This window comes from Sebastes umbrosus, chromosome 24 (genome assembly GCF_015220745.1).
Source record: "Sebastes umbrosus isolate fSebUmb1 chromosome 24, fSebUmb1.pri, whole genome shotgun sequence".
NCBI classification, from domain to species: Eukaryota; Metazoa; Chordata; class Actinopteri; order Perciformes; family Sebastidae; genus Sebastes; species Sebastes umbrosus.
The window spans coordinates 2950856-2977319 of NC_051292.1; the positions used below are offsets into that span (position 1 = coordinate 2950856).

Here is a 26464-nt window from a genome sequence, read left to right on the forward strand (position 1 = left end):
ACAAACAAACCAAACCGAAAACATAAACTCCTTGGTGGAGGGAACAATAATTTTCAACAAAAACAACACGTACATTAAGCACCCAACACTCCAACCAAAATCTCGTTGGGGAAAGAAATATGGAACTGGTAAAATAGAGATTAGGTTACCTTTAACCCGGATTATACAATGTGCTATGGGAGTAAAGAGGGGAATTAGATTAAATACTGATGGTACAGATAAACAAAATAAAGACGTTTGTCAACAACATTTGGATCACCAATTTGACCCCCAACATTTTGTGTTTCTTTTTAATTTAATCAATTTAATTTTGTATATAAATATCTTTGGGATTATGGATTATCATAAATATAACGTTGAGTATCATCCGCATAGAACTGAAGTTTCATGCCAGAGGAAAATCGGAAGGCCCAGAATAGTGCCTTGTGGTACACCAAAGTTTATATTTCTGACTCTGAGGTTACAATTAGGATCTTCCAAAATATTTTTTTTATAAACCCATGACCTAAATAGAATGAAAACGATCTGAAACTCAATAAAAGCAATTTATATGAATTGTTTTTGGATTGATACCCACTGAGTTGGCTGGCTATGGTCCAGTTGTCTGACCGTCAATGGTTACATGCTGTTGGTTACTCATGGAAAATCAACATTGATCGTAGAGGAAAGTCTGGCAGTGATGCTCAAAGCCAATATGACCCGTCACCCTCTTTTACAAACATCACTTTCCATGACTTACCATGACTTTCTATTTATAAGTTGTAAAGTTTCTCTGACTTTTTGTCATTAATTTCAAGTTGTAATTTTAATTTTCTGGTTCTCTACTTAAGTTACACTTTAAACGCAAATGCACTAAACAACTTCCTGTAAAATGACCCATTGATAAAATGTTCTAATGTGACTTGACCTCCACTAGAAGACTAGACTAGAATACACCTCCTTTTCATTCATTTTCACTTTTTTCACACTATATTGGGGTCAACTTGGCCCCCTTTTGTCGCCACTCTCCTACATCCAACAATCAGTTGGATTGACTGTCACTGCGATCTACCTCGCTCTCTCCTTCACGCCCTTCTGCCTCCATTAGGACCCTGGCACCCTGATAGCACACATGGGTGGCTATGAGGACACGCTCTGGTAGGGGTGGGGTGGTAATGGAGGGGTCTGTGCATGCTGGACCAGTTCATCACCTTGCTGGAGGCCATGGGCGTGGAGGGGGGTTAGTCAACTTAAAGGGCCATGGGAGCTGCCCCAGTCCCTTAGTGTGCCCACAATCTGCCATCTTGGTCCTAAACTCCCAGACTGCACCTCCTCTCTCCTGATAAGGAGCTTCCCTACATCTTAACCGGTAAGAAGTTTGACATTTGACCTAAAGGAGTGCTTTGTTAAAAAGGGTGAGTGAGAATGCTTGGCCATAAAACAAGATATATTTTAAGATTTAATCCTGATACAGACATCAATACTGTTGATTTATTCACTGGAGAGTGATTTATGATTGCAGTTTTTCATTTAGATAGCTTATTATGGTCCTCAGAGCCATTAATACTGCTCCATCAAACAACTTCTGACAGATTATCTGTCATTTCTCAAAGACTGAGGACACAGCGCATTTAGCACTAATAAGGATTACTCAATTATACAAGAATGTTATGTAAATTAGTTTTTCCCCAGCGCTGCCACCAGTCTTGGTTTTAGGTTTTTTTGAAGGTGAGCCAATAGTGTCGTACGAATATAAAGCAGATTTCCTCTGACGTGGCGCTCTATTCTACCACACTCTTCCTTTGCCTCTTATGATTCAATGTGGAGCAAATTTAATGCTCTATTTGTAGTTTATCCCATGGGCCATTTTACAGTCGGGTGGGTGGGTACAGGCATGGTTACCACTTTGTGTTGCATAGGTACAAAGAATTAAGAGCACATGCATATTGGGAGCCTCATTACGGGGCTTTTACGTTGTTTGATATACATGGAGAGCATCTGTGTTAAATGAAAACAAAGAAGTGAAACATTTCATTGTCTGCATTGCCCCTAATCCAGACAGCATAACCCCACTGTTTGCTTCCCCTGGCAGCTCCCTTAAACGTTCTGCTGCCGTCCAACCCTAATAATGTCAGATTAAGCTCTGCACACAACTGTCCATCTGACATGAGGGCTGGATTTGTGCTGGATTGGAAAATCTGGATGGGATGCCTCCAAAGCTCTGTAATTCTGCACATACACACTCAGAGATAGAAGCAGATTAAAAAGCAGAGGAGGCTGGGGAGGGTATGCATGCCACGGCACACTGTTGGGGTTTTGTGCATGTATAAATGTGTGCGGTTTGACCTCTACTTCTTGCATCAAAAAGTTCCCCAACTGTCCTGAGTGAGGCTGCACATAACAAACCCCTCAGTGTGTTTTAAATCAAGATTATTTGAACATGTCGCTGGGTTATTTTGGTGTCGATTGTTATCAGCAATGACAAGGACGATAGCTTGGTGGATTTCAGGGGTGCTCGACCCTCCCCTGGGATAGACGAACGCCCCGGAGGCTACACTCCTGATTCATCCCCAGACGTGCCCCCACGATGCCCGTGTGCCTCACTGGGCATGCCCCCCTTTTGTTGAGGGAAGGGGGGCGGTCGACGGGGCGGTGGGTGATGGTCACCCAGATTACGCCTCATCATACGGCCTATTTACACTTGACACCAAACAGTATGGCAAACAGAGTATCGCACCGCGGCAACAAAAACGGTGCTCATTGAGGACGGTTTGGTTTCATCATATAATTTCGAGAACGGTCACGTGTTCCTGTGGTCGCTCATGTGACTCCGCGAAACGGACCAATAGGGTGGCACGGTTTGTCAGAGCGAAAGGAAGAGGAGAAAAAAAATCATTTTCCCTTTGCGATTTTTAATCTTGCAACACCGAAAGTGGTCGTCATCTACTGTATCCTGCGCTACATAAAGGTAAACTCTCTTTTTATGGCTCTTATTAAGAATTATTTTGGTAAATCATAAATCAAGGTGTGCATTTCTTCCTAGAATGCTAGTATCCAATAGAATTTATTTATTTTATTTATTTTTATAAAACATTTCTGGACTTCTACAAGCTGTTGAAAACTTGCATGAAATACCGGGTCACGCCGAGCCGGGTAATGCCGTTCAATAATTAATTAACTTGATAACTTACCCCCAGTCAAGAATAATCATTATCCTGATAATGAGCTGTGACACGGTACGACTTATTGACTCGTTACCTAATTCGGTTATTTGCGGTAGATCAAGTTAACATTTTCCGAAGTTATCCTCAGCGCGGTTAAATAAGGCGACTGCATGATGTGTGGAAATATTTTGGTTTTCCCAAGAGAATAGTCAATTTTATGGTCAGTCGATTTTGCTTTCGGGGGTCTCTTGATCATCATTGTTTGGGTGTCCATTGTGTTGGCTTAGATTCAAGCATGAGTAATTATATTGTTGAAGAATTAGCCAAGAATGAAACATGAAATGATAACTGGAAGAATTGCTGTTTAACTATGAAGCTGTGGGACTCAGTGTAGGATTGATAACGTGATGGTCAATGGAATTGATACGACCGTCCCCCCGTCCCCAACATCATTATTCCAATTATCGTCACACTGATATCAGCGCCGCTGATGGCCTTATTCTCGGCTCGTCATAGACCAAAAATGTCATTCGTCATTACCTCAAACGTTGTGTTCGACTTGAAATACGCCGATGACTAACTCCTTTGTTTGGGATAAAAAAGCAGTGAAAGTCTGGTGTGCTCACAGATCTGTGTTCCTACTGTAGGAGACGATACTAAAATAGAGCAATAACTGAATGGGGTTTGATGGGAATGACGATGAATGAAAGAACGTGCTTTTTTAATGTGTTCTGCATGACTGCTCGGCGAAAGCTCCGCGTATGGAAGCCATGACTTTGTGACAAGCAGTGATCTCACATTACAAATTGTGGCAAATCTAAAATGGCCGACTTAACGCTCAGGCTCTTAGCGCCGCATTCACAGCACAACATGGTGTGCCTGCATTGTAAAGCTTTACACTGTGCCGCCGCCACCACCAACACGTAGTACCCTACTTTTAGAGCTACTTGGTGATAGTTGGTCTTCGCTGCTCGCTGCATCCTCTGATTTGACTGGTTGTGGTGAGGATGTGGTTTTGATTGTGATTTAGGCTGAGCTATCAGGATGCAGGGCTGCTGATGTGGGCTGACAGCTCTTGAGAGCACTGTCATAGTGGCGTATAGGAAGGCCGATGGGGTAGACGCCCCCTCCCCTACTCCCTCGCCGCACAACACCGCACCGCATACAACAAAAGCCTGCGCCAGACGAGACAAGAGCTGCTCATATACCAGAAAACTGAGAGCCAAATCCTCAGGACTCAGTGTAACTCCTCTCCTCGGTCCGCCTACAGTTACTATTCCTGACAGGAGCGACCATCGACACCAATTATTCATCAGCCTTTTCTTTTCCCTCATCCCTGTTGCTTCCCCTGTCACAAACTTTGCCTCTAAAATGAGTTGAAAGAGTCCTGAAAGTGAGAGGTTTCTTCATGCAGAGCCGAGGTGCTTTGAACAGATCTGGTGAAACCATATGGATCAACCAGGTCACCCTCTGTGCTCCCCCTCTGCTGCCCTACATGCACACTAATTTCCCTTTTGTTCGCCCTTAATTGGAGCATAAACATGTACGTTAAGAGATCCCCCCGGTCGCGGGTCAAACATATTGGCTTCATTACAAGTTTTATTCTGGGCCAGTTGTTCAACTGTCTGACTGAATTGATTGAAATCAATTTACAAGGATTTACAACATGGATAAGATGCAGTGCTTAACCCCATAGAGCCACCCACATTTAAAAGCACTATATGCATGCATTTATGTACCAGGTTTGTATTGCTTAGAAAGGTTTCTAAAGGTGCAGAAAAACAGTGATGAAGATTTAAAAAGCTCCCTAACAGAGTCTGGAATGGCAAATATAAAGAAAACCTTCAGAAAGGCCGAAGCATACAGTAGAAATATCTGTGGATTATCTTTACAAAGGAGGTTATTTGATAGCTCTACACAGTTTACCTTGAGACTAACCTCACTCTGCATTCAACCAAAACTTTCTGACTCTCCATCCTTTGCTGAGAAACAGTCATTTGCCAAACTGGACTTGAACTCTAAAAGAAAAGGCTGCTTACAGAGAAGTTAACCTCAAAGTTACAGCATGACGTCGCTTCAAATGATTGCAGCTGTTTATCTACAGCACAAGAATGAATCCTTAAAAAACGAGCTGTTAAAGGTCAAAGATAAACTTAGTTTTTAAGGGCCAACTGAATCCTGTACTGGAAATCTCTCCAAATGCAAAACATCACACACAAGAACTTGGACCATAAAGAACTACAACCAACTAGAGCTGGGCGATATGGAAAAAATACCTTGATATTGATATTGCAATGATATTGTAGTGTTGACTAGTGATGCTTGAGATGAGATTTTTGATAAATAATCATCAGTATAATGACAAAGTGGGTAAAGACAAATAATAGAGCAGCAAGAACAGCCAGAACATTACATCACTTTACTGTAATTCAGCCTTTAAAACCAGGAAAAGACAACACTTATACCATATCATGATATCCAAAACCTGAGACGATGTCTAGTCTCATATCACGATATAGATATATATTGCCCAGCACAACAACCAACAAATTGCTACAATTAAAATACCAGATTTAGTGAGTTTACTTTGAGAAAAACTCCACGACACTTTACATTAAATTGTCACATTTTCAAATCGAAAAAAGACAGAAGCACAAAAGCCATTTCTCATGCTGCTTTTTCATTTCTCCTCACAAAACACTGTTTAATCCAAAAAAAGACTCATGTAAAATGTGTTGTTCAATATTGCTACAAATGAAAAAAATATTGCTCTTCAACCGCAGATTCATTTAGTGAAACGTCGGCCTCTCATCAGCTCTGCTGTACAGTCATGGAGGGTTTTATATCAAAACATCATAATGACATATCTGTAGATATGTGGATTAGGATGGAACAGATGACAGCGGCTTTGGCCCAGATTAGACTGACGGCCGTCCATTTAATGATTTTCCTTACAGGATTTCACGTCTCTCTCTTTCTCGCTCTCTCTCTCTCCGTCTGGCAGCGATTCTATTGACCTATGGCAACGTAATTATATGAAAACCTATTTTAAAATGATGATACATGCCTTACTCATCTCATACAGCTACAGAAAAACTGTTTAAAACATGCACCGGAAATGGAATTCATTCTTCCTCATTTTTATAGTTGATTTGGGGGGTTTTAGTTAATAGTTTTAGCATCATATGATCGTCTGAATGAACCCTGATGAGTATCTGATGGAATCACTGAATCTTAGTCAACTTCAAAAATGATTATTATCAGCATAAATTATCCCATTTTTGCAGTTTCAGTCCAAAATACCAAAACTCCGAGCACTAAACATGTTTACAAATGTCCCAAAATGTGACTCCATCCATCATTTACCTCTTAAAATACAAACAGCAACAGCTTCTGAACTGATTAATCTACATTTTGCACCTTTATGTGAGATGCTAGATTTGTTTCCTCTCCACAAAAGCATATCAAATCTATAAAAAAAATGGCTTAAAGCTGAATTTATTGGGCAGAAATCTATTCAAAATCACAACAAACGACGAAGGAAAGGTGTCTCAGCGCTACAAGACAAACAAGTCTTTAACTTAATCTCTTATTCTTGGTATTTTGAGCTACTCGCCGCAGTTTCTTTCACGTTTTAAAACACTGTCTGACAGAGTGAAGTGCATCATGTCAAAAGGGGCCAAAGCAAGTTGATGGTCACTTAGCTGTGCAGCGGCGCTCGGCCTGCAGTGCACCGCACAGTCTAGTTTTACATGCAGTGAAGATGTAATGAGACGCCTCCATATCTGCAGCAATCTCTGCCTTCTTCATGTCAAAGTCAAGAGAACAAAAGGCACGTTTTTATGCCTTTAAAACACTGATATGTGTCCAATAATGATCAATCATCCGAGCCCTTTCCAGCTTTCCTCCTCACCCAAATGCACTCCCACACCAAATATCTCCCCTCAACTTTGCTCTGAGTGTTTTTGCATCATTTCCACATCAGTGGCTCTGCATAAGAGCAGCATCTCCTCATTGTTAGGAGTCCATAAAGAGATAAAAAAAGGCGAGGAGAGAGGAGACCTCAAGTTCTTCAAGAGCAATGTCTTTTTTTTCTGTGGCAGACGCAGGGAGAGATGGGAGGGGGGAGCCATTTTGTGCACTGCGTTGTCCAGCCGAGCGTAAAGCGTGATTAATTCAATAGCCGCCATAGAGGAGGAGGCTAGCAGCACTGCAACACCGAGCATGACCCACTTTCCCCATCAGATGTCATGAAATATTCCCCACCATCCCTCTCTGGGTTTCTCTAACTTCCTGTCTGATTAACAAAGAGACAGGGGAGGAGAATCACTAATCAATGTGTGTAATATGTTTGATAGAAGTGGCCACAGAGCAGGAAATTTATTTTAAACGTTATGTGGATGTTAAAATGCAGCAAGAAATTCAGACCTTAAAATAAAAAAGCTGCCGATTTGCTTGAAGGTTTTAGCCCATTGGGGCAAATGATTCACGGGGCCTTGACCTAATTCTATTATGCTACAGGATGTATGAGCAAAATACAGTCTGGGAGCACAACTATTCAAACGCAGCTCTTAACGCTGACCTCGTCCAACGGACTCGCTCTCGTTGACCTAAATCTACATTCTGGGTTTTAATCAGAGGGAAGGAGGCTCTTTGAAGATGCTTTTTCTCATTATTGTGCATCTTTGTAGAAATGAGAAAGCATGCACAGAATGTTATTTAGTCATCAGCTTTTGGAAAAGGAGTCCAAAACCTTAATTTGCAGCCTTGAAAGGGGATGAATACTGTGCCATCTATCATCAACGTTAGCTTGAATCCTGTCGTCAATCTTGGACGTTTTTTCTTTTTTTTTTTCCACCCCCCCTCCCTCCTGCCCCTGGAGAGGACCTGCACCGCTGGCTTGGGTCTTAAACCCGGATTAAGGCTTTTTATGTAATCTGGTCTCCTCTGGGAGATTGGAGAGACAGCTGGCAACAGAATCCCTGTCCTTATCTCTCGAACCTCCCCTGGCCTACAACCAACACATTCCCTCAGCTCTCAGCTCTCAGCGCCGCATGCAGCGTAGATTAAGAGGAGGAATCAGTTCTGGAGCCAGCGGTGGAGGCTGCAGCCATACTCATGCAAAAAAATAACACATTACAACGACAGCAACTATTCCATTTAGTCCTCTAGAGTCCAGATTACTTTCACACTTTATTTAGCATCTTTTAAACATGCATGATATCCTTCTGTCATCACAAACTCAGCTAGAAGTCCTATAAGCTATACGTTTAATAAAGCCGCCTGGAACCCTTAATACAACTATAAAAACGTACAAATCTTTAGTGATAACCACTAAAAACATCATTATAGAACTGTTCAAGGTTATAAAGCTATTGTTTTATTATGTATACGCATAAATACAGCTGAAAAAATGTACGTAATTAAACTATAATAAGGTCTATTGACATGTAAAGTGATTTTATCTCAGTGAAAGTTCTTGTAAATGACTGAAAATATTAATAACTCAAAGTTAACATTGATGGTTTACAGGCATGATACATGATATAGAAATAAAGTTATGTTACAATAAATAAAAATGCTGAATGTTTTCAACAAAAATGCCAACATTTTGTGAGTTTCCATCCTCTTAAATATGATTGTTTTTGTGGTTTTCTTGCCTTAAGTGTCGACAATAAGGCAATTTTACATTGACAATTTTACAGACTTATCTATATTTAATGTACCATAACCTTGCTTTCATTGTGTGCTTCGATAGTCCACCTACTTTATTTTGCCAAGCATTTGACAGAAAATTAAGCAACTGTGGTAATCGATTAATTATTTCAGATAATTTATGAAACAAAACCACAAATCATTCTCTGGTTGCAGCTTCTTCTGGTTTGCTGATTTTCTCTGTTTTATATCATTATAAACTTTAAAATAAACTAAATATTTAATAGACAATATATGAATTGAATATTGGAGAAAATACAAAAAATTGGTTTATTTATTTATTTACTTTTATTTATTCTTCTTTATATATCTACATTTTTTATTTACTTATTTATTCCTCTTTATATTTCCACATTTTTATTTACTTATTTATTCCTCTTTATATTTCCACATTTTTTATTTACATATTTATTCCTCTTTATATTTCCACATTTTCTATTTACTTATTTATTCCTCTTTATATTTCCACATTTTTTATTTACTTATTTATTCATCTTTATATTTCCGCATTTATTTTCTTATTCTTTTACAGATTTAGTCTTTTTTTTCGGGCACTCCTCTGACTCCATATAATAACAGTTCTGTAGGCAACCTGAGCACCATTCAGGGTCATTAGATGTTAAATTAGACTCATTGTGTTGGTGATGAAAGCCTCAACAGGTTGACAACAAGGCCAAGAGTCACACTGCATGAATCATTTCATGGATTTTCTTTGAGTAATTTCAAATATTCATATTTATTTTTGCCGAGACCAGAACTATAAACTCAATCAACAATGCCTCTGATTGGCAGACGGTGACATTATCTGTCCCTTCAGTCAAGGTCAGCTGCTTGTTTCCCACATATTCTCTTATAACTGGCTGCAAAACAACATAATTCAACTCATATTTAGAGCCGTTTCTCTCCTTATGTTTTATAATGTTATCAAACTCAAACTGTAGCATTAGATGTGAAGGGTTCAAGGTGTGAAATATTGAGCAAAATCATCGATATGTTTTAATATTCTTGTAGTTATGTGACTGCTTGCATCTCTATTTTCTTGGTACAGAAAGAAAAATAGTAAATATCTAATATTAATACATTTTAATTCACATTTTCAGGCCTAATTTACCTCTCCGTTAAGTTAAGCTCATCATCTACATCACTATCTCAATTTAAAACACTGATTTCCTGCAGTCTCACACTCCAAATGTGTTTCCCCTACTAATACATAATATAGTTTATTCACAAAAGAAAGTTTGAAATGTGCACCAGATTAAAGCTCATCCATCCCTGACTGCAGAGCAGAGACAGATCCACCATCAGGACTGCAGCTCCCTCTCGTGGTCTCTCTCCTAACTGGAGTCTTGACTCATTACATCACTTGTCAGCCAGAATTAGATGGCGTCCAGCTGAAATGGGTTTGATAAAAATAAATATGGCGCTCAGCGTTCGATGGCTCATCTCGTGACTGGAGAGACATATGCTGACCTACATTTCAACGGCTTTTATATCAAACTGTTGTCGACTACAGAGAGACGGGGTCACGTTACTTGTTTGTGAGCATATTTACATTATGCAAGTGTATTGTCTTTTTTCCCCCGGGGGCCCAAATTAACCATTTTCCTCCCTCTCTCTGTGCAAAATGCATCATATAAGCACAAAACTGATATAATAAACTCCCTAAAACTAGATTTTAGGACCTCTTTAAAGCAGCTGCTGCCACTAATACTCACTAGAGCACCAAATGTGGATTAATCCGCCGCTGAAAATAGTCCCCAACTAGTACTCTTTTTCCTCCTGTTTGAGTAACGTTTGATAAAAACTAGAGTGCGTCTTTGTTACAAGTGAAACTAAATATTTGTGACCTACATAGAAACCAATAGGATCGGGGCTGACGACACAAGTATGTAGTGAATGAGAGAGACGTTAAAAAATATAAAATATAACAATAATCATCCTTGTCTTTCGTAAGCTGATATTGTACTTTAGTCAACGTACAGTATGCCACAGTACGTCAGTCTGTGCACCGATTCGACACCACAATTTATTAATGCAGAAAAAAATCAACTTGTTTAACTGGAAATCAATTCTTCTTCGCCGCTAGTGCTCAAAGAGTATAGAAGCAAATAGATGAAACTCCAGTGTTTTTTGACAACAGCCGCTGCCGCCATTTTGGACTGAAAACACTTATTATATCTATAACATTTTATTGTTCAACACAGGCCATTTACTTTTGTACGGCCCTTTTTAGGTGGACGTTTTACCGGTTTTGGTTACGTTTTTTTTATAGAGCAACGAGCTTAAAGTGAGTTTAAAAAGTGTTAAAAGTAGTATTAACGTTATAGTTGCATGGATTGCATCCTCCTTTTTGTCACCTGTTGGATGAGTATTAACATTAAACTATCTGAATAAAAGACTACACTATATTTTCATTACTGACGTGCAATTTCACATTCACTAAACAAACTTAAAGTGCCTCAGTGTCGCTCCACGTCCACAGCCTGAAGAGACAGTAAGAATGAATTGAAACCCATCCTAACCTCAGCAGGTGTGTCTGTATCTTTGTTATCTGGCAGGTGACCGGTTGGCTGACTCCACCATCACACTCGCGTTGGCCCTTGAACTCCTCTCTCACGCGACCACGCCCCTTCCTTCACATCCAATCCCAACATGGAGCCCATCAAGGTCCAATCAGAAGGTGGACTGAATGTGACCCTCACCATCCGGCTGCTGATGCACGGCAAGGTACCAAAACACCAAAGAGCTTCTCTCTGCTATTCTCTAACTTTCTTGTTCTTATTTCCAATTATCTACCAGATAATAATAGATCATTTCAAGGCCCCCTGTGGCACAAATACACCTAACTTTGTTTGTGTTTCTGCAGGAGGTTGGAAGCATCATAGGAAAGGTATTTATCACAGACACAACAAGCAGACTAAAGCATCATAACGCCTGCAGGAAGCACATCTTAACAATGTGTTTCTTTACTTCCAGAAAGGAGAAACGGTGAAGAAAATGCGTGAAGACGTAAGTACAACTTTTCTGCACTTGTCTAGTTATTGTTATTATGTGTTTTTGTCTCATAATGATGTATTTTTGTGCTCTACAGAGTGGCGCCCGTATCAACATCTCAGAGGGGAACTGCCCTGAGCGGATAGTCACCATCACCGGGCCAACAGATGCTATTTTCAAGGCCTTCGCCATGATCGCCTACAAGTTTGAGGAGGTATAACATTCATCATCTAAACACTATAAACTGCCACATTATACTGAGTTAATAGCACTGAATATGCTGCAGTGGTGGAAGTATTCAGTATGGATACAATTGTATTTAAAAAAATAAATAAAAAGAATACATTTGTAAAAGAATGTAATGTAAAAGAAAAGAGGAAAAAAATACAAGAATAAATGATAAATAAAAAATGTGGAAATATAAAAAGAAATAAATATAAGAATAATGATAAATAAAAAATTTGGAAATATAAAGAGAAACAAATACAAGAATAAATAAGTAAATAAAAAATGTGAAAATATAAATAGAAACAAATATATGAATAAATGATAAATAACAAATTTTGAAATATAAAGTGAAATAAATAAAAGAATAAATCAAGGAAAAATATAGGGAAAAGCAAAAGCAATAGGGAAACCTCGGATTTGTACTTGAGTAAAGTACATCCCACCATGGTCTGCTCTAGTGTCTACTCTGTACTGACTGGTCTCCACGTGGAATACAAAGCAGGCTTGGCCGCGTTATGTAGGACAGAAATGTGCTGATCTAACCTTGCAGCACCCTTTGAAAGTGGGCCAGTACTGTGTTTTGATTTGGGCGCCGTATGAGCACGCCAAACCAGAGAGTCTCCAAAACAAAACACTACATATGGACCTGAGCTACAGGGATGAGTGCGGATAGGTCAGTTTGGAGGAAGAAGTATACACATTATACGTTTATTAATGTCCAGTATTTTCAGATATATATTATAATGTCATTCATTATCTGTTTATACACCAGCCTCTAGTTATGGGCGCTGCAGGAGTAAGTTAAAGTTGTTGTACGTCTTTATATCGGCTTACAGCTACATTATAGTGTGTTTTAAACCATTTTTTAAATGTTTAAATACTTATAAATAACCTGTTACTGTAAGATATTACAGATTATTATATAATTACATAATATAACACTTAATTTAAGGTGAGAGCGAGTCTTTGCAGCACAAAAATTGCCTAATTCAGCCTTGTAAAACAACGATTTTAGACAAATTATTAAAAAAACATATGCACTTAAAGCAATTATACACAGCTAAAAAAGTAAATGCAAAATATACAAATGAATCAGAACCGTTGCTGAAGTAAAAGTAGCAAAACTACACCATACAAACACATTCAAGAGAGAGTTTTCTACCTGTTCTACTGCTGCAGGATGCAGGCGTGAAGGTGGATTTCTCCACTCCTTATACAGTAACTGATGCATTTATCTGATAACACCTGGTCTCTCTTCTCCCCTCAGGATATAATCAACTCTATGAGCAACAGTCCAGCCACCAGTAAACCCCCGGTAACCCTGAGGCTCGTCGTCCCGGCCAGCCAGTGTGGCTCTCTTATTGGCAAAGGAGGCTCCAAAATCAAAGAAATGAGAGAGGTAGAGTCTGAAAGTCTATAATGATCTTTATAATTACCATATAAGTTAAGATATTAGCAGATTTTAGAGGAAATGCTCCAGTTTTAAAGGGATTTTACCACCCAGAATACCTCTTTATAACCGTGCAACCATTGCAAATCTCATATTTTGAACTTTAAATCCGGTATAATCCCATATGCTTTACATACATTTCCTCATATACGTTCAGGTTTAATACAGATTCTTCCTACCTTTAGTCAACAGGAGCTCAGGTCCAGGTTGCAGGCGACATGCTGCCCAACTCCACCGAGAGAGCCGTGACGATCTCGGGGGCCCCAGAAGCCATCATCCAGTGTGTCAAACAGATCTGTGTAGTGATGCTGGAGGTACAGTGTGGAGGGAAGGGAGGGAGGGGGAACATGAAGGAAATATGGACACATACGGAAGATATAATTACAGTTATAATCCTTAAGATTTCAGCCAAACAAACTCACATTAATTCAATGGAGAAGGCCAATAACTGGCCTGTTTCCATCACGCCACGAGCCAAATTACAGACACAGGCTGGGCGTTCCAATACCCATAATAACATACTATTTAGTAGGAAAGAAAAAGATTTAGTATGTCCTAATACATAATATGTCAAATGCAATATGCCAAAAATACCATCTATAAAATGAACAAGAGAGCACAGACAGAGGACAACTCACTGACAGACAGTGCATTCAAGTGTAAGAAGGCTAACGTTATATATTTTTGTGACTTGTGTAAATATATATAACATTAATTAATACAGTAATGTAGGCTTTACTTCAAATTTCACACTACGGAGTGCGACGGATATGAGCAAGAGGGTCAAAGTTCAACGCGCAATGTTATGGTGAAGTAGTATGACACAATTTAGTGCAACAGTGCGTACTTTGTGAGGGCAGCTGAAGTATGTACTGAAGAAAAGAAAAAGTATGGAACGCAACCTAACACTGGATTACATGTGCATCACTTCTGTGGATCCATTGTCTGTGTTGTGAAACACAGAAAATCTTAAGGATTATAACTCTAACACAGCTAGAAGTTTGACAATAACAAATTCTGTTTTATCTTCTGCTAATATAAGTTCATAAGTGATGCATTTGATTGCTTTTTTGTGTTTTGATGTCTTGGTTTGTAAATCTGGAAAGCTTCCCTTCATTGCATTGCTGCAAACACATTTTCCCAACTACAAATACATCAGAAACTATTAATACTGGCTTTATATACATGTCAAAATTAGTTTGTTTCCTCAGCTGACTCTCATGATGCTTTGGATGAAAGGGCTCCACACTTTGTAGTTGTCTCTCTTTTCTCCTGCACCTTTAATTTGAGCTATCTGCACAGCCAGTTCTCCGTTGGGCCGTCATGATGGCACCAGCCATGGATACTAGGAGATATGTGACATGACTGTAAGTCTCTAAAAATGTGAGCCGATATTTAAAAACACAGTGTGTAGACTCATCATTATCCAGTTGAAAGTGATGTTCCAGGTAAATCCAAGTTTAGTTGTGCACTGAACCACGATTTGGACATTTGATGTCAGCATGAACACACAGTGAAGAGCACTTTTGTGTCACAGGTTGTCTTCCCTAAGGCACCGTCCCTCTATGGTTTCACTTTATGCAACTTTCTTCTCTTTCTTTCTGTATCTTTCTCTCTGCTCTAACACTCTCTCCACATCTCACCCCTTCTTCTTCTTCCCCCCACTCTCTCCTCCTTTGCTCTCCTCAGTCCCCACCGAAAGGTGCCACCATCCCCTACCGCCCCAAGCCTGCCTCCACCCCTGTCATTTTTTCAGGTGGCCAGGTAAGAGCAGACCCACTGGGGGCGTCCACAGCCAACCTCAGCCTCTTACTGCAGCACCAGCCACTGCCTGTTAGTGTCTCACCAGGTTTTTCTCACTTTTCCTCCCTTCCTCACTGAACCCCACCCCGACCCCGACTAGCATGAAACCATCACTGCTGTTTTACTGTTTCCTCACTGTCACCCGTCACCTGCAGCCACTCCAACAGAACTGGGATAAATGGCATTAACAGACTTACCGGTTAACTGATGAGGAGATGAAAACATCCTCATGTTCCTCTCTGCTGGGACTCCATGATGATCCTAAAGGGACAGAGCAAAGTTTAATCAAAGGAACTCTAGTCAAAACATAGGAAAACACTAAAACGATAGAGATAAACAACAACAAAGTTACTTGCAAACAAATTTCCTTCATTCATAACCTTGTAATTCATGATATCTGACAGCCATCATGTTGGATAACTCACTTAACTCAACCGAGACAGAACTAATCTTGATTTTGGTAGCACAGCTGGACTAAAACATCTGTTAAACTTAAGTCTGGGTCCAAAAGTAGACATAACATGCTGGTCATGTTCAGGTAAATTGACTTAAAACTGAGCCAGGTAGACAGCAGAGCAACAGGTAAACACAAGGCTAAAGGGAAGTAGGTGTGTGGACAGAAAACTAAACCAGGAAAACTCAGTAGGGGCGCCGAGTGGCCTGGATGAGAATGACAGGAGATGAGGGTTAACAACACAAAACACTAGCTACAAATTATTACTTTTATTATCAATTAATATGTTGATTATGTTATTAATCAATTAATCTTATAGTCTACAAATAGTCAGAGGACGCTGCTTGTTTGACCAACAGAACAAAACTCGAGAGTTTACTATCATATAAACCTAAGAAATTCGGCTAATATTCACATTTGAGAGCTGAAACCAATACATTTTAGCATTTTTACTAAAAAACAAATAACTTACACATTGAATCTCTTATCAATATTACATCCGATTGATTTACTGTCGATCTACTTGTCAATTAATCGACTAATCATTTCATCTCTTGTCTACTCAGCTGCTTACGATGCAATTTGGGGTCACAAACCCGGTTTGTTTCGTTCACCGGCGACTAGCGAAACGCCTTGTGAATTACTCTTTTGGTTCTGTATTTTTTAATAACACCTCCCTATATAGTTTAGAGAAGATTAGAAGTCCAAGAAGAAACTGACATAAGGGCGAGACTCAGATTTATAAATTCGTCTGGTACTTCAGCACCACGGACAGCGCCATGGATTTATCATTACACAGTACAGTTAGTCAGGGCCACTTATATTTTCCCTTATAAAATCACCTTTAAATCACTTAATACCCAAAAATATTCAGCTTACTGTCACATAACACAAAGAAAATCAGCAAATCATCACAATTAAGAAGCTGGAAACAGAGAATTATTTGCATCTTGGTTGATAAATTACTTGATAATCAACTAATTCATTATAAAATGGTTGATTAATTGCTTCAGCTCTTTATTTGGCATGCTTCTTTTATCCAAGAATATATCAAATTATCATGAGTAATCTGGTATTCTCATCAATTAACAGGGAAGCTGTTTATTAAATTTTCTACATGGGACAGTTTTAAGAAAGCAAAACACGTCAATCTGGAAGTCTGTTATGACTTAAAAATGTCTACATGTCTAAATTTCCACTCTGCTGACCTCATGCAGAGTCTTGACATGTTATTTTTCTGGTTACAGTCTCGCTCTGGTTGCTGTCTTGGCTGACAAAATGAAATTTAGCTCAGTTCTGACCTCTGTGGTTGCTCTAAACCTCACGTCCAATAGGTCAAATCTCATTACTCCTCTCAGGGCCGCTCCTCTGGTTTCTCCCCACACCCTTCCCCGTCACCTCCCCACTGTCTGAGTTGTCCCTTATTGATTTAGTTCAACTGGATCTGATTGATGAACAGTAGGAGAACATGCCAGGGAATCTATAGTGCATGACTGTTGTGTAATATTGCTAAAAATATGAGTCTGTAGAGTGTTTGTGTTGTAGAAATGTCAAGTGTTTTTCAGTTTTAGTTGCAGAGTTTATAGTTTTAGCTTATCAAAGATGTATTTAATACAGTATATGTTTTGTTTTATGCAATCACATGATGCTCCGATGATGTAATGAGATAACAATAAGCTCTTCTCCTCATGTTTGCAGGCTTATACCATTCAAGGACAGTACGCCATCCCACATCCTGACGTGAGTGCTCACCCCACCAGGCAGTCAACAACTGCACTCTCCATAATTCTGTCCCGCTGCATCGCAGGCTCTTTACTCTCTTTCCACCCATATTAATATTAATTGTTAATATTAATACAGCTTTTTTTCTGATATGTAACTCCTATATCTTCTAACTTTTCTACCCTTTATTTGGCGTTAAACCTCATGGGGCTTGGCCTGGTGGCTGGAGGTTTCACTTTATTTCAATATGATGCAACAATCCATTTGATACAGGATCTCTATCAGCATGTTGGAGCCGTATAGTAGTGCAGTTGGAACTTTTCTTTTGTTGGTGTGTTCAAACACGTTCTTACATTCAAGTTTTAAATGTCAGTTGACAAAAAGCATTTCATTCAAAATCAGAACCGGAATAAAACAAAGACGGAAGTCGCAGTAAAAAGCAGCTTTGGCAGCTGAGTTAAGATGATGGAGTTGCCCTTTAATATGAGCGAGAGTTTTTAAATCTCCCAGTTCTCAACTCCTTCACATTGCGACAATGTCACTTTAACAAAAATTAAAGACTACATGATCACGTCTTTACTGTGGTGAATTAGCTTTTATAAGGAAGTTTATGTCTTTAAACGAATAGAAGCTGACAGTTATAAAGTCATATATCTCAAACCAAAAAATGTGGTCGAATAGGCAATTGAGCATTCGTTAAACCCGTCTCCAATCACAGCTTGGCATGCAGCTAACATTAGCTGAAAATACACAGATAAAACACTACAAATTAAGAACCTGTTTTTGTCTACTTATGTCTGAAATCAAGGAATGATTGTTTAAAGAACATAAATACATAATTTGAGTGGTAAATCTGGCATCATTGTTACTGACTGTGTCCTATCATTCAACATACTATTGTTTGAATAGTATGGATCTTTTCAGACGCACTCCACTGTAATTTACGTCGTCACTTCCTGAGAGCCTCCTTGCCGGTTGGAGACACGTAACCACGGTAACCCGTGCCAAGCTCATGTGACCAAAACCATTTAAAAACTATAACACGACAAGCAGATTCAAATCTTATACTTAGACTTAAATTGAAGCGTTATTGAGCTATTGATTTACTGATGCATAAGGCACTTTTTAGTGTCTGTATGAGACGCAACAGGATTTCAAGTAACTACGATGTGAACCCACCTGCGTCAATATTAAACGCTCCGAGAAAAAGCTCCGAGAGTGTGGTGATCGTAGTTTAAAGACTGAAGAACAGCTGCTCGTGTCCCGTGTGAAACGAGCAACGTTTTGTTTGTCTTTCTGTTCACATCGTTACGTTTAATTTTCACTTTACAGACGTAGCAATTTTAAGCCAAACCATGAGGTTTTGTTGCCTAAACCTAAGCAAGTGTTTTAGAAAGTGTTACAAAGTGACAAAGCGTCAGTATGTGACGAGTTGGGATGAGAACGTGTTGATTCACCAACAACCCTCCATCACCCCAGTCTCAGGCCAAGTCCTCTATGAGCTTCTTCTCTTCTCTCTCTCTCTCTTGGTCTTTGTCCTTCACCTGTCTGTGTTGTTACTTCTCCTCAGATCCTCTCTCTACTCTCGTAGCATTTCGGACAGACCTGTGTGTGTGTGTGTCTCTGTGTGTGTGTGCGTGTGTGTTCACGAGTGTGTTTTTTAACGATGACCTCATAGCACTGCTGTCCTCCTCCTCCCCCCCTCAGCAGTTGAGCAAGCTCCACCAGTTGGCTATGCAGCAAACCCCCTTTACCCCCCTCGGACAGACCACCCCTGCCTTCCCCGGTACGTACCCACCTACACGACGACCCTCTTTACCAAAGCTCCTTCTCTCGTTTTTACCTGTAGAGACAAACACATTCTCTACCTCCTTTTCTGCTCTCTCTCTTCTTTTTCCTGTCTCTGTCCTTGCTCTTCTTCTTCTTCTCGTCGTTCTCCTCCTAATGGTCTCTGTGGTGCTCTGCCATTGACATGGCCTGCTGGTGGTCTGCTCTTGTTGATGTTGAGGTTTTTTCTTTTTGTTCTTTGGTTTTCCCTCAGTATCCTTTTTTTTTTTTAATGATGCAATCGCCTCAGATCGTAGAGTAGAATTCAACTTGTCAGGTGGAGATTTATTCAGTGAGTGTAGGCTCCGCTCAGGGCTGAGCCAGACTTTCCAGTGACACAGAAATGCTACTGGTCAATAGCCAGGGAAAACTCCAGGACTACTAACAGTTCATTAATGCTGTTCACTCCCTCAATGTGCCAAACTCTATTTTATGTCCTCTTCCTTCCCTCCTCTCTTTCTGTGTGCCTCCTTCGTTCAGCAGCAGGTCTGGATGCCAGTAACCAGGCCAGTACTCATGAACTCACCATTCCCAATGATGTGAGTACATTCATCATGTGTAAAATGTCTTCTTGTGGGTGCTTTTTCATCCTATATTTCATTTTCCCCCTGACAGGGATTCATTCTAAACAAAAATGCAAACAACACCTTTATCCAAAATGAAAGATTTGTCATTCAAAAACTGACAGGTCGTCGGTTTTTAAATGAGAACAGGATTCATACGACAATATTGCAGGAAAAACTGTTACACATATTCAGCAGTTTTGATGATTTGTTGCCACTTTGTGCCAATTTGTCACTGCCACTGCCAATATACTGCACCTTAAAGTTAAACACTCATTTTTAAACAGCAGACTTTTTAGAAAATCCATAAATGTGACATTGCGATCATGTCGGCTAACTCTGTCTTAAATATTTCAGTCCATTTACGGAGAGACTGGAATGATGAATTCTCAATTGATTGTTTCAATTATAAATTAAATTCCCAAAATAGCTGCATGAAACAGAAACAAAGCATGACACGGGTCAGGAACTAACGGCTAAATTTACAAACTGTGGTTTATTATCTTTTATCGTGGCTTCCTGTTGAAGCTTCCAGCGATACAATCTGACAGCAGATCAGCTGCAACTATTGAGATCTCCGTCTCCACAGTACAGCCAAAGGCAGTTGGCTTTGTAAAGTGAGTGTCCTTAATGGAAAAGACTTGTTGGGCCAAAGTAAGAAATATTAAATATATAGTTGAAAGGCCGACAATGACGGGCTCGTACTCGCATGCGTCAGATACAAATGTGCGTGTCTTTCATGTGTTCTGGCCGTCCTAAGTCCCGTCCCCATTTTCTTCCCAGCTAATAGGCTGCATAATCGGACGCCAGGGAACCAAAATCAACGAGATCCGTCAGATGTCTGGGGCGCAGATCAAAATTGCTAACGCCATGGAAGGGTCATCGGAGCGCCAGATCACCATCACAGGGACCCCCGCCAACATCAGCCTGGCCCAGTACCTCATCAATGCAAGGTCAGAGCTCACTGGCTGGTAAAGCACACACTTTAAATGCTATCAGATGATTTAATGGGCGTTATCAGTGGTTATCAGCCTCATAGATATGGGTTAGAAGGGGCATACTACACCTACTAGTAGGTTCAGAAGGCCGTTACCATCTATTCACATGGTTGATCACGATACGAATACAAGAAGACAACTCCTACCTCTAGTGGTCGTAATAATTATGATGGGAGCAACGGAGAAAGTCAGGTGACGTAGTATAAAGAGCGACAAATTCTGCGTAAGGAGGAGGTTGACGTAAGTTATGTAACAAGTGTACTTATTTTACCCCAAACCATGTTATTTTCTTAAACCTATTACGTTTCACTTTCACAACGTAGTAGGTGCAGTTTGGCTCGTCTGAAGCATTAGAATGGTAGTGATAACCACTGATAGTGCCCATTCAATCAACTGATAACATACGAATTGGGTAGTTAAAGTGTGGTGTGAAGTGATCACATGGAACAGTCAAGGGGAAAAAAGTAGAAACCTTCTTGTCCGCATTATAATACAGAAAACAAGTGAAAGAAACTTTACAAAAATCACATTATGATTGCCCCAAATTTGGGGTTAAATCATAGATTGTATATAAGAAGTGAACACAGTCACCGTGACGTCACCCATTGGTTTGTGAACTACGAAGACATTTTTAGGTGACCATAAACTCATGTTTACAATGTTTACTGAGGTAATAAATCAAGTGAGAAGTAGACTCATTTTCTCATAGACTTCTATACAATCAGACTTCTTTTGCAACCAGAGGAGTCGCCCCCTGCTGGCTGGTAGAGAGAATGCAAGTTTAAGGCACTTCTGCATTGGCTTCACTTCTCAGACCCCGGGGTTAAACGCAGGCTGGTTTATGGAAAATCAGAAGTGCTTACTTTCCAACGCTCCTCCTACAGGTTCAGAGACGTGGCGGCCATGTGGAACGACCCATCTTCCATGACCACGTCCTGAGATCCCTGACTGGCTCCTCCGTTTGGCCCTTTCCAATGACTGACTACCGCAGACAACCCTGATGAAGCCCTTCGGACTCTGGCTCTGGCTCTCTTGAAAACCCTGACCGCCTTCCCGCCCTGGTTCAAAAGTTGTTTATACGTCAGGGAGGGTTGGGCGCTCATCTTTATTTCAGAGAGCCAAAAATAAATACAAAAAAAAAAAGAATAACAAAAAAGAAATTCTCTGTTGATTAGGTTTTTTTAGAGAACTGTTGAAGCATGTTGAATGTTTATTAGGAACAACTTGTGTTAATCTTTCTTCTTCTTTTTCTCTCTATCTATTTCTTTCTCTTTCTCTCTGTCAGTGCTGCGTCATAGAAACATCATTTAAAAGTATACACTTGTAAAAGATTGAGAATTTTTTGTAGAACGTAGTTATTTGCATATTACAGCTGCGCAGTGATGCTATCGGCAGAGTGTGTGGTGGGATGTAGCCAAATTATCAAATTTTGATAATATAAAATTGGACTCTTTCTGCTTTTGTCCTAATTTGCATCTTTGTCTACTTACAAATCCAATCTCTACCCATGACTCTTTGCTGCATCACATGACCCTTTTAAGCCAATGGTATCACTCCTAGAGCCTCCCTTCTCATGTTCATTTCCTATATTTACATTATCGCTTATATTGCATGTGTTCAGTGTCGTATCGTTGTGCATTTGAGTAAACCTGTTCAGTGTACGTGCTCCCTTAAATTGTTATTATTATATCTTTGTGCTCCCGTTCTTTTCCGCAAACTTTTTCAGCATTTCTGGCCACTCACGTCTAGTCCTACTCCCTGCCCAAATGAAAAACTCTCCAACATAGCCTCCTTCTATCAGCACCGATTACTAGTATATAGATGCATGAATGGGAATTAGTGAAAAATCAGTGGCTAAACAACACTAACTGAAAAATTTAAATGATTGTTTACTTATTATTATTATACTGTATTTGTTTTGTACAAGGACTATTGTGGTTTAGCACAGTAGTTCGACTACGCGGCGCTCATGCAATAGACTATTCAACACTTTACTCTGGACTGCCTCTGATGTGGGAGGAATTAGTTGGACTTAAAAGCCAAGTGTTGCGTCCAAACCTTTCGGCTTCCTTGTCTTGTCTTGGAAAAAAAACAAGGGAAAGAAGCCGACTCTTCGCGGCAGAGAGGCCTAAACGTTTGGACGAAGCCGAATGGTATTTTTTGGGCCAAAGGAATGTTCAGGGGTTCATTGGGGGGAACCCACGGGGGCCTGGGCGGACGTGACCACTCAGTCTCTTTTTCAAGATTGTTCATCTTGTCTTTTCGTTGTCATACGGTTGATTTGACGCTTTAGGTTTTGAATGTCTTTTTATTGTCACGACTACGTCAGCAACTTAATTGTTTTTATTTGAAAAAGGACAGGTTGGATGACAATTTCCTGCTTCACTGGTTGTCAGTAAAACCAGCATGTATTTATTTATGGTGTGGTGATGCACACTTTTTGTTTGTTGATCATGAAACTTAAGCTAAGTTAGTTTTCGTCGTATTGTATTTCATTTGAGAGGGAGGTGTGGATTGGTATGATTCAGTATTTCAACCATCCCTCATGAGGATGCTCTAAATACTCTCGGACAGCTTGAGTCATCTCGCTTCCGATCAGCTGAGCTCAATTAAGTTTTGACATAATACAAACAGCTGTTGAATGTTATTGTCGAATCACATTATCTACTGTCCAACACAGCAACATTTTCAGTGTCTCAATTTCTTCATACATATACCACTACTTCTGTTTTGTTTCCAGTAGCCTGCTGAGCTTAAAGGAAAAGTTTGACATTTATAAATATGCGTATATTCGTTTTCTTGTCAAGAGTCAGATGAGAAGATTGACACCACTTGCATAAGAGAGGTATCAATCTACTCATCTAACTCTCGGCAAGAAAGCGAATAAACATATTTGCCAATATGTCAAACTTTTCCTGTAACTTTGGGTCTTAAGCGCTTTGATGACATACATGTGATTATGTAAATGGACCAATGCTGTGTCACTATACTGAACCATGCATAGTCAATGATTATTCTGCAATAATTCTTACATTTTGATGTGAACTCAAGTAGTAGTGGCTAGCATTGAAATTATGAATTTGTGTTTTTTTCTATTATTTTGAGTTGTCATAGCTTGTACTTCAATGGGAATGTTTGTCAAATGAATAAAATGAAATGATGTTTTTCGGGCTTTTTAGAACAGTTAGCAAATACCTAAGAGGGCATTCTTTCCCTACAGCACTGTGCCAGTAAAGGACATCCTCAAGGGTATTATTGCTTTTATACAACTGTTATCAGTGCATGTGTACCATTGAAATGTTTGCTTCAAATTAGTACACATGTGTAAGCATTAAAAACATAGAAAAACCAGGAATGCTTATTAGCACAGTTGGTGCGTGCATTTGACAAAGATCTTGTTGTGTAATATGAATTTGATCGCTATGGCAGTGTGATTTCAATAACATCAATATTCATGTGTTACTCAGTGTTTGAAAACTGTATTTACATTTGTGTATATGCCTGAGTATACTACGACTTTGAAACAAACTGCAACTAATGCAATAATAGGGTGCAATGTGCAATTATTTATTCAGTTATTATTAGCGTAGATAACAGGAGAGCTGTGTAGCTTATTTAAAAACGCTTTTTTAATCCACTTTCCATGTGGCAGCAGGAAAAAAAGAATGACTAGACATGTTTTATTTTGTTTTTCAGCTTTTTTTTGTTTGTGTGTATTGCAGTTTGGGGGAAAAAAAGAACTTGGTAACTATTTTCGATTGATTTATTTGCTATGTGCAGATCTATATTAGTTGTGAGTAATTACATAGGTTTTAATTTCAAAGTGTTGGTAAGTATAAAAACAAATAAAGTTTCATTTTTTCTTTCTGTGACTTGTTTCTGTTTGCTGCTTCTTACAGAATATTAATGACTTAAGATCATTTGTACACGATCCCTGTGCAGACATTAAGACCTGATGAACCATGAGCTGACACGGGCTTATGTCGAGCAAAACCCCCCCGTGGGAGATTTTAATAGTTATTGAATACAGCTAATTATTGTATGGCAAAGTGATTATTCTAATTAGATAATGAGGTTTAAATGGGAATGTCATCTTTCCTTTTTTTTTAAGATAGCTGTGCTGGAACAAACATTAAAATAAGATTAAAAGGGCAATTAAATATCTGCTTATTGTGAGGTCTTCCAGGAGTTCTATGCAGCAAAATTAGGAATAACTCTAATTTGTTATGATTATAAGCATTAATTTGTACTAATTAGAGGATGACTAAGGATGACTATAAGGTTGACAGTTGGATGATTTAATAATAAACCAATGGCACTCATATAATAAGGGTCACCTGGGTGTCAAATCTGATCAAACAAGGAGTTGTTTGCAAACAATATCACATCACAACATCCTGTATTTAGAGTTTACTGACAGTAAATCATAGGCTGTATATATAAGAAGTGGACGTAGTCACCGTGACGTCATAAATTGGTTTGTGGACTGTCGTTTTGAAGCCTTGAGTTCGGCTTTTTGTCCGTCGTCATCTTGGTTTTCTGCAACCAGAAGTGACACGAGAGGGTGGAGCTACAACTGAACGCTGAATAAGACATTTTCAGGCGACCAAAAATGTTATAATTACACTGTGAAAGGGTTAAAGTTGTAAGACGAAAACACGGACAACTCCCAGACCGTGGTAGCGACCTGTCAATCACAAGGTAGCCCCGCCCTAAAGCATCCCCTGCTTTAAGCTCACTCCCAAAACCTTCATCCAAGTGCGGCTCCCTCTCGCTCTCTCTGGTCTCTCTTTTTCAATCGTCTTTCAATTTCCTCAGCCGCACATAAATATATGGAGGACATTTGTCACTCTAAAATTAGACAGCTACAGACAGATACGAGGTGATCCAAAGGTTTCTCCCCTCCGCAGTGAAAGACTCACAGTCATTTCAACATCTTATATGAGTTGGCTCGCCTTTGAACCTGCAAATTGCTTTGCCAGAGTGGATGTTGAACATCCAGACCTCTCCCAGACAGCTCTCCCAGACCACGTGACACACCATGTAACAAATTATGCGCCTATGTAGGAACTTTGCTCGGATTAGGCAGAAGAACAACAGATAAATCCAAGAGGCAACTTTCTCTTTCTATAGCTCTGCTAATACGACTATGATTCTTTGTTTGTGATGTTTTCATCCTGACCTCGGGAGATATTTGGGAGGATAAACTGTTCTGTGTCTGGATTTGTTCTAAGGCTGAGAAGATCCTCAAGGGCAGAGAGCGGGTCTTAATACGGCGTGTGGCAGAGCGGCGAACGGCTTAACGGAAATATGCTTCACGCTTCTGAGATGGGGATGCCCACAGTTTTAGACGGATAATGGTTTGTGGGTGTCAAGGGTAGATTAAGATTAATTTTTGGTGAGAGCCAAGAAGCTGTCTGAGAAGTTGATAGGCAGGACATAATCATTGGCAGAGATCCAGTGCAGAGCTGTGCAGTGTGTATAACCGGCTCTGCAGCTCACCAAGAGCTGACTGAGGAATCAAGTCCACACAAAGGTCATGACATTTTCACATTGTAGTATTAAAT

General features: G+C 39.7%; 2 protein-coding genes across 7 annotated transcripts in view; both read left to right on the forward strand.

Annotated features, from left to right (window-relative positions):
- The window catches only part of LOC119484008 (multidrug resistance-associated protein 4-like), a 221378-nt gene that overhangs the window by 59743 nt on the left and 135171 nt on the right, over positions 1-26464 (forward strand). The window lies entirely within an intron of this gene.
- On the forward strand, positions 1224-24769 carry LOC119483553 (poly(rC)-binding protein 3-like). Of its 6 annotated transcripts, none has more exons than XM_037761774.1 (13): positions 1224-1348; positions 11417-11585; positions 11725-11748; positions 11835-11867; positions 11950-12066; positions 13348-13479; positions 13716-13844; positions 15220-15363; positions 17486-17527; positions 19217-19295; positions 19817-19875; positions 20683-20852; positions 21782-24769. In XM_037761774.1, the coding sequence occupies exons 2-13, from the start codon at positions 11511-11513 to the stop codon at positions 21834-21836; spliced, it is 1059 nt and encodes a 352-aa protein (XP_037617702.1). In that variant the 5' UTR covers positions 1224-1348; positions 11417-11510; the 3' UTR covers positions 21837-24769. The 6 variants fall into 6 exon arrangements, with proteins under 6 accessions (XP_037617702.1, XP_037617706.1, XP_037617701.1 ...); XM_037761773.1 differs by lacking the exon at positions 1224-1348 and adding an exon at positions 2690-2947; XM_037761776.1 differs by lacking the exon at positions 1224-1348 and adding an exon at positions 2690-2947 and having other exon boundaries at positions 19820-19875.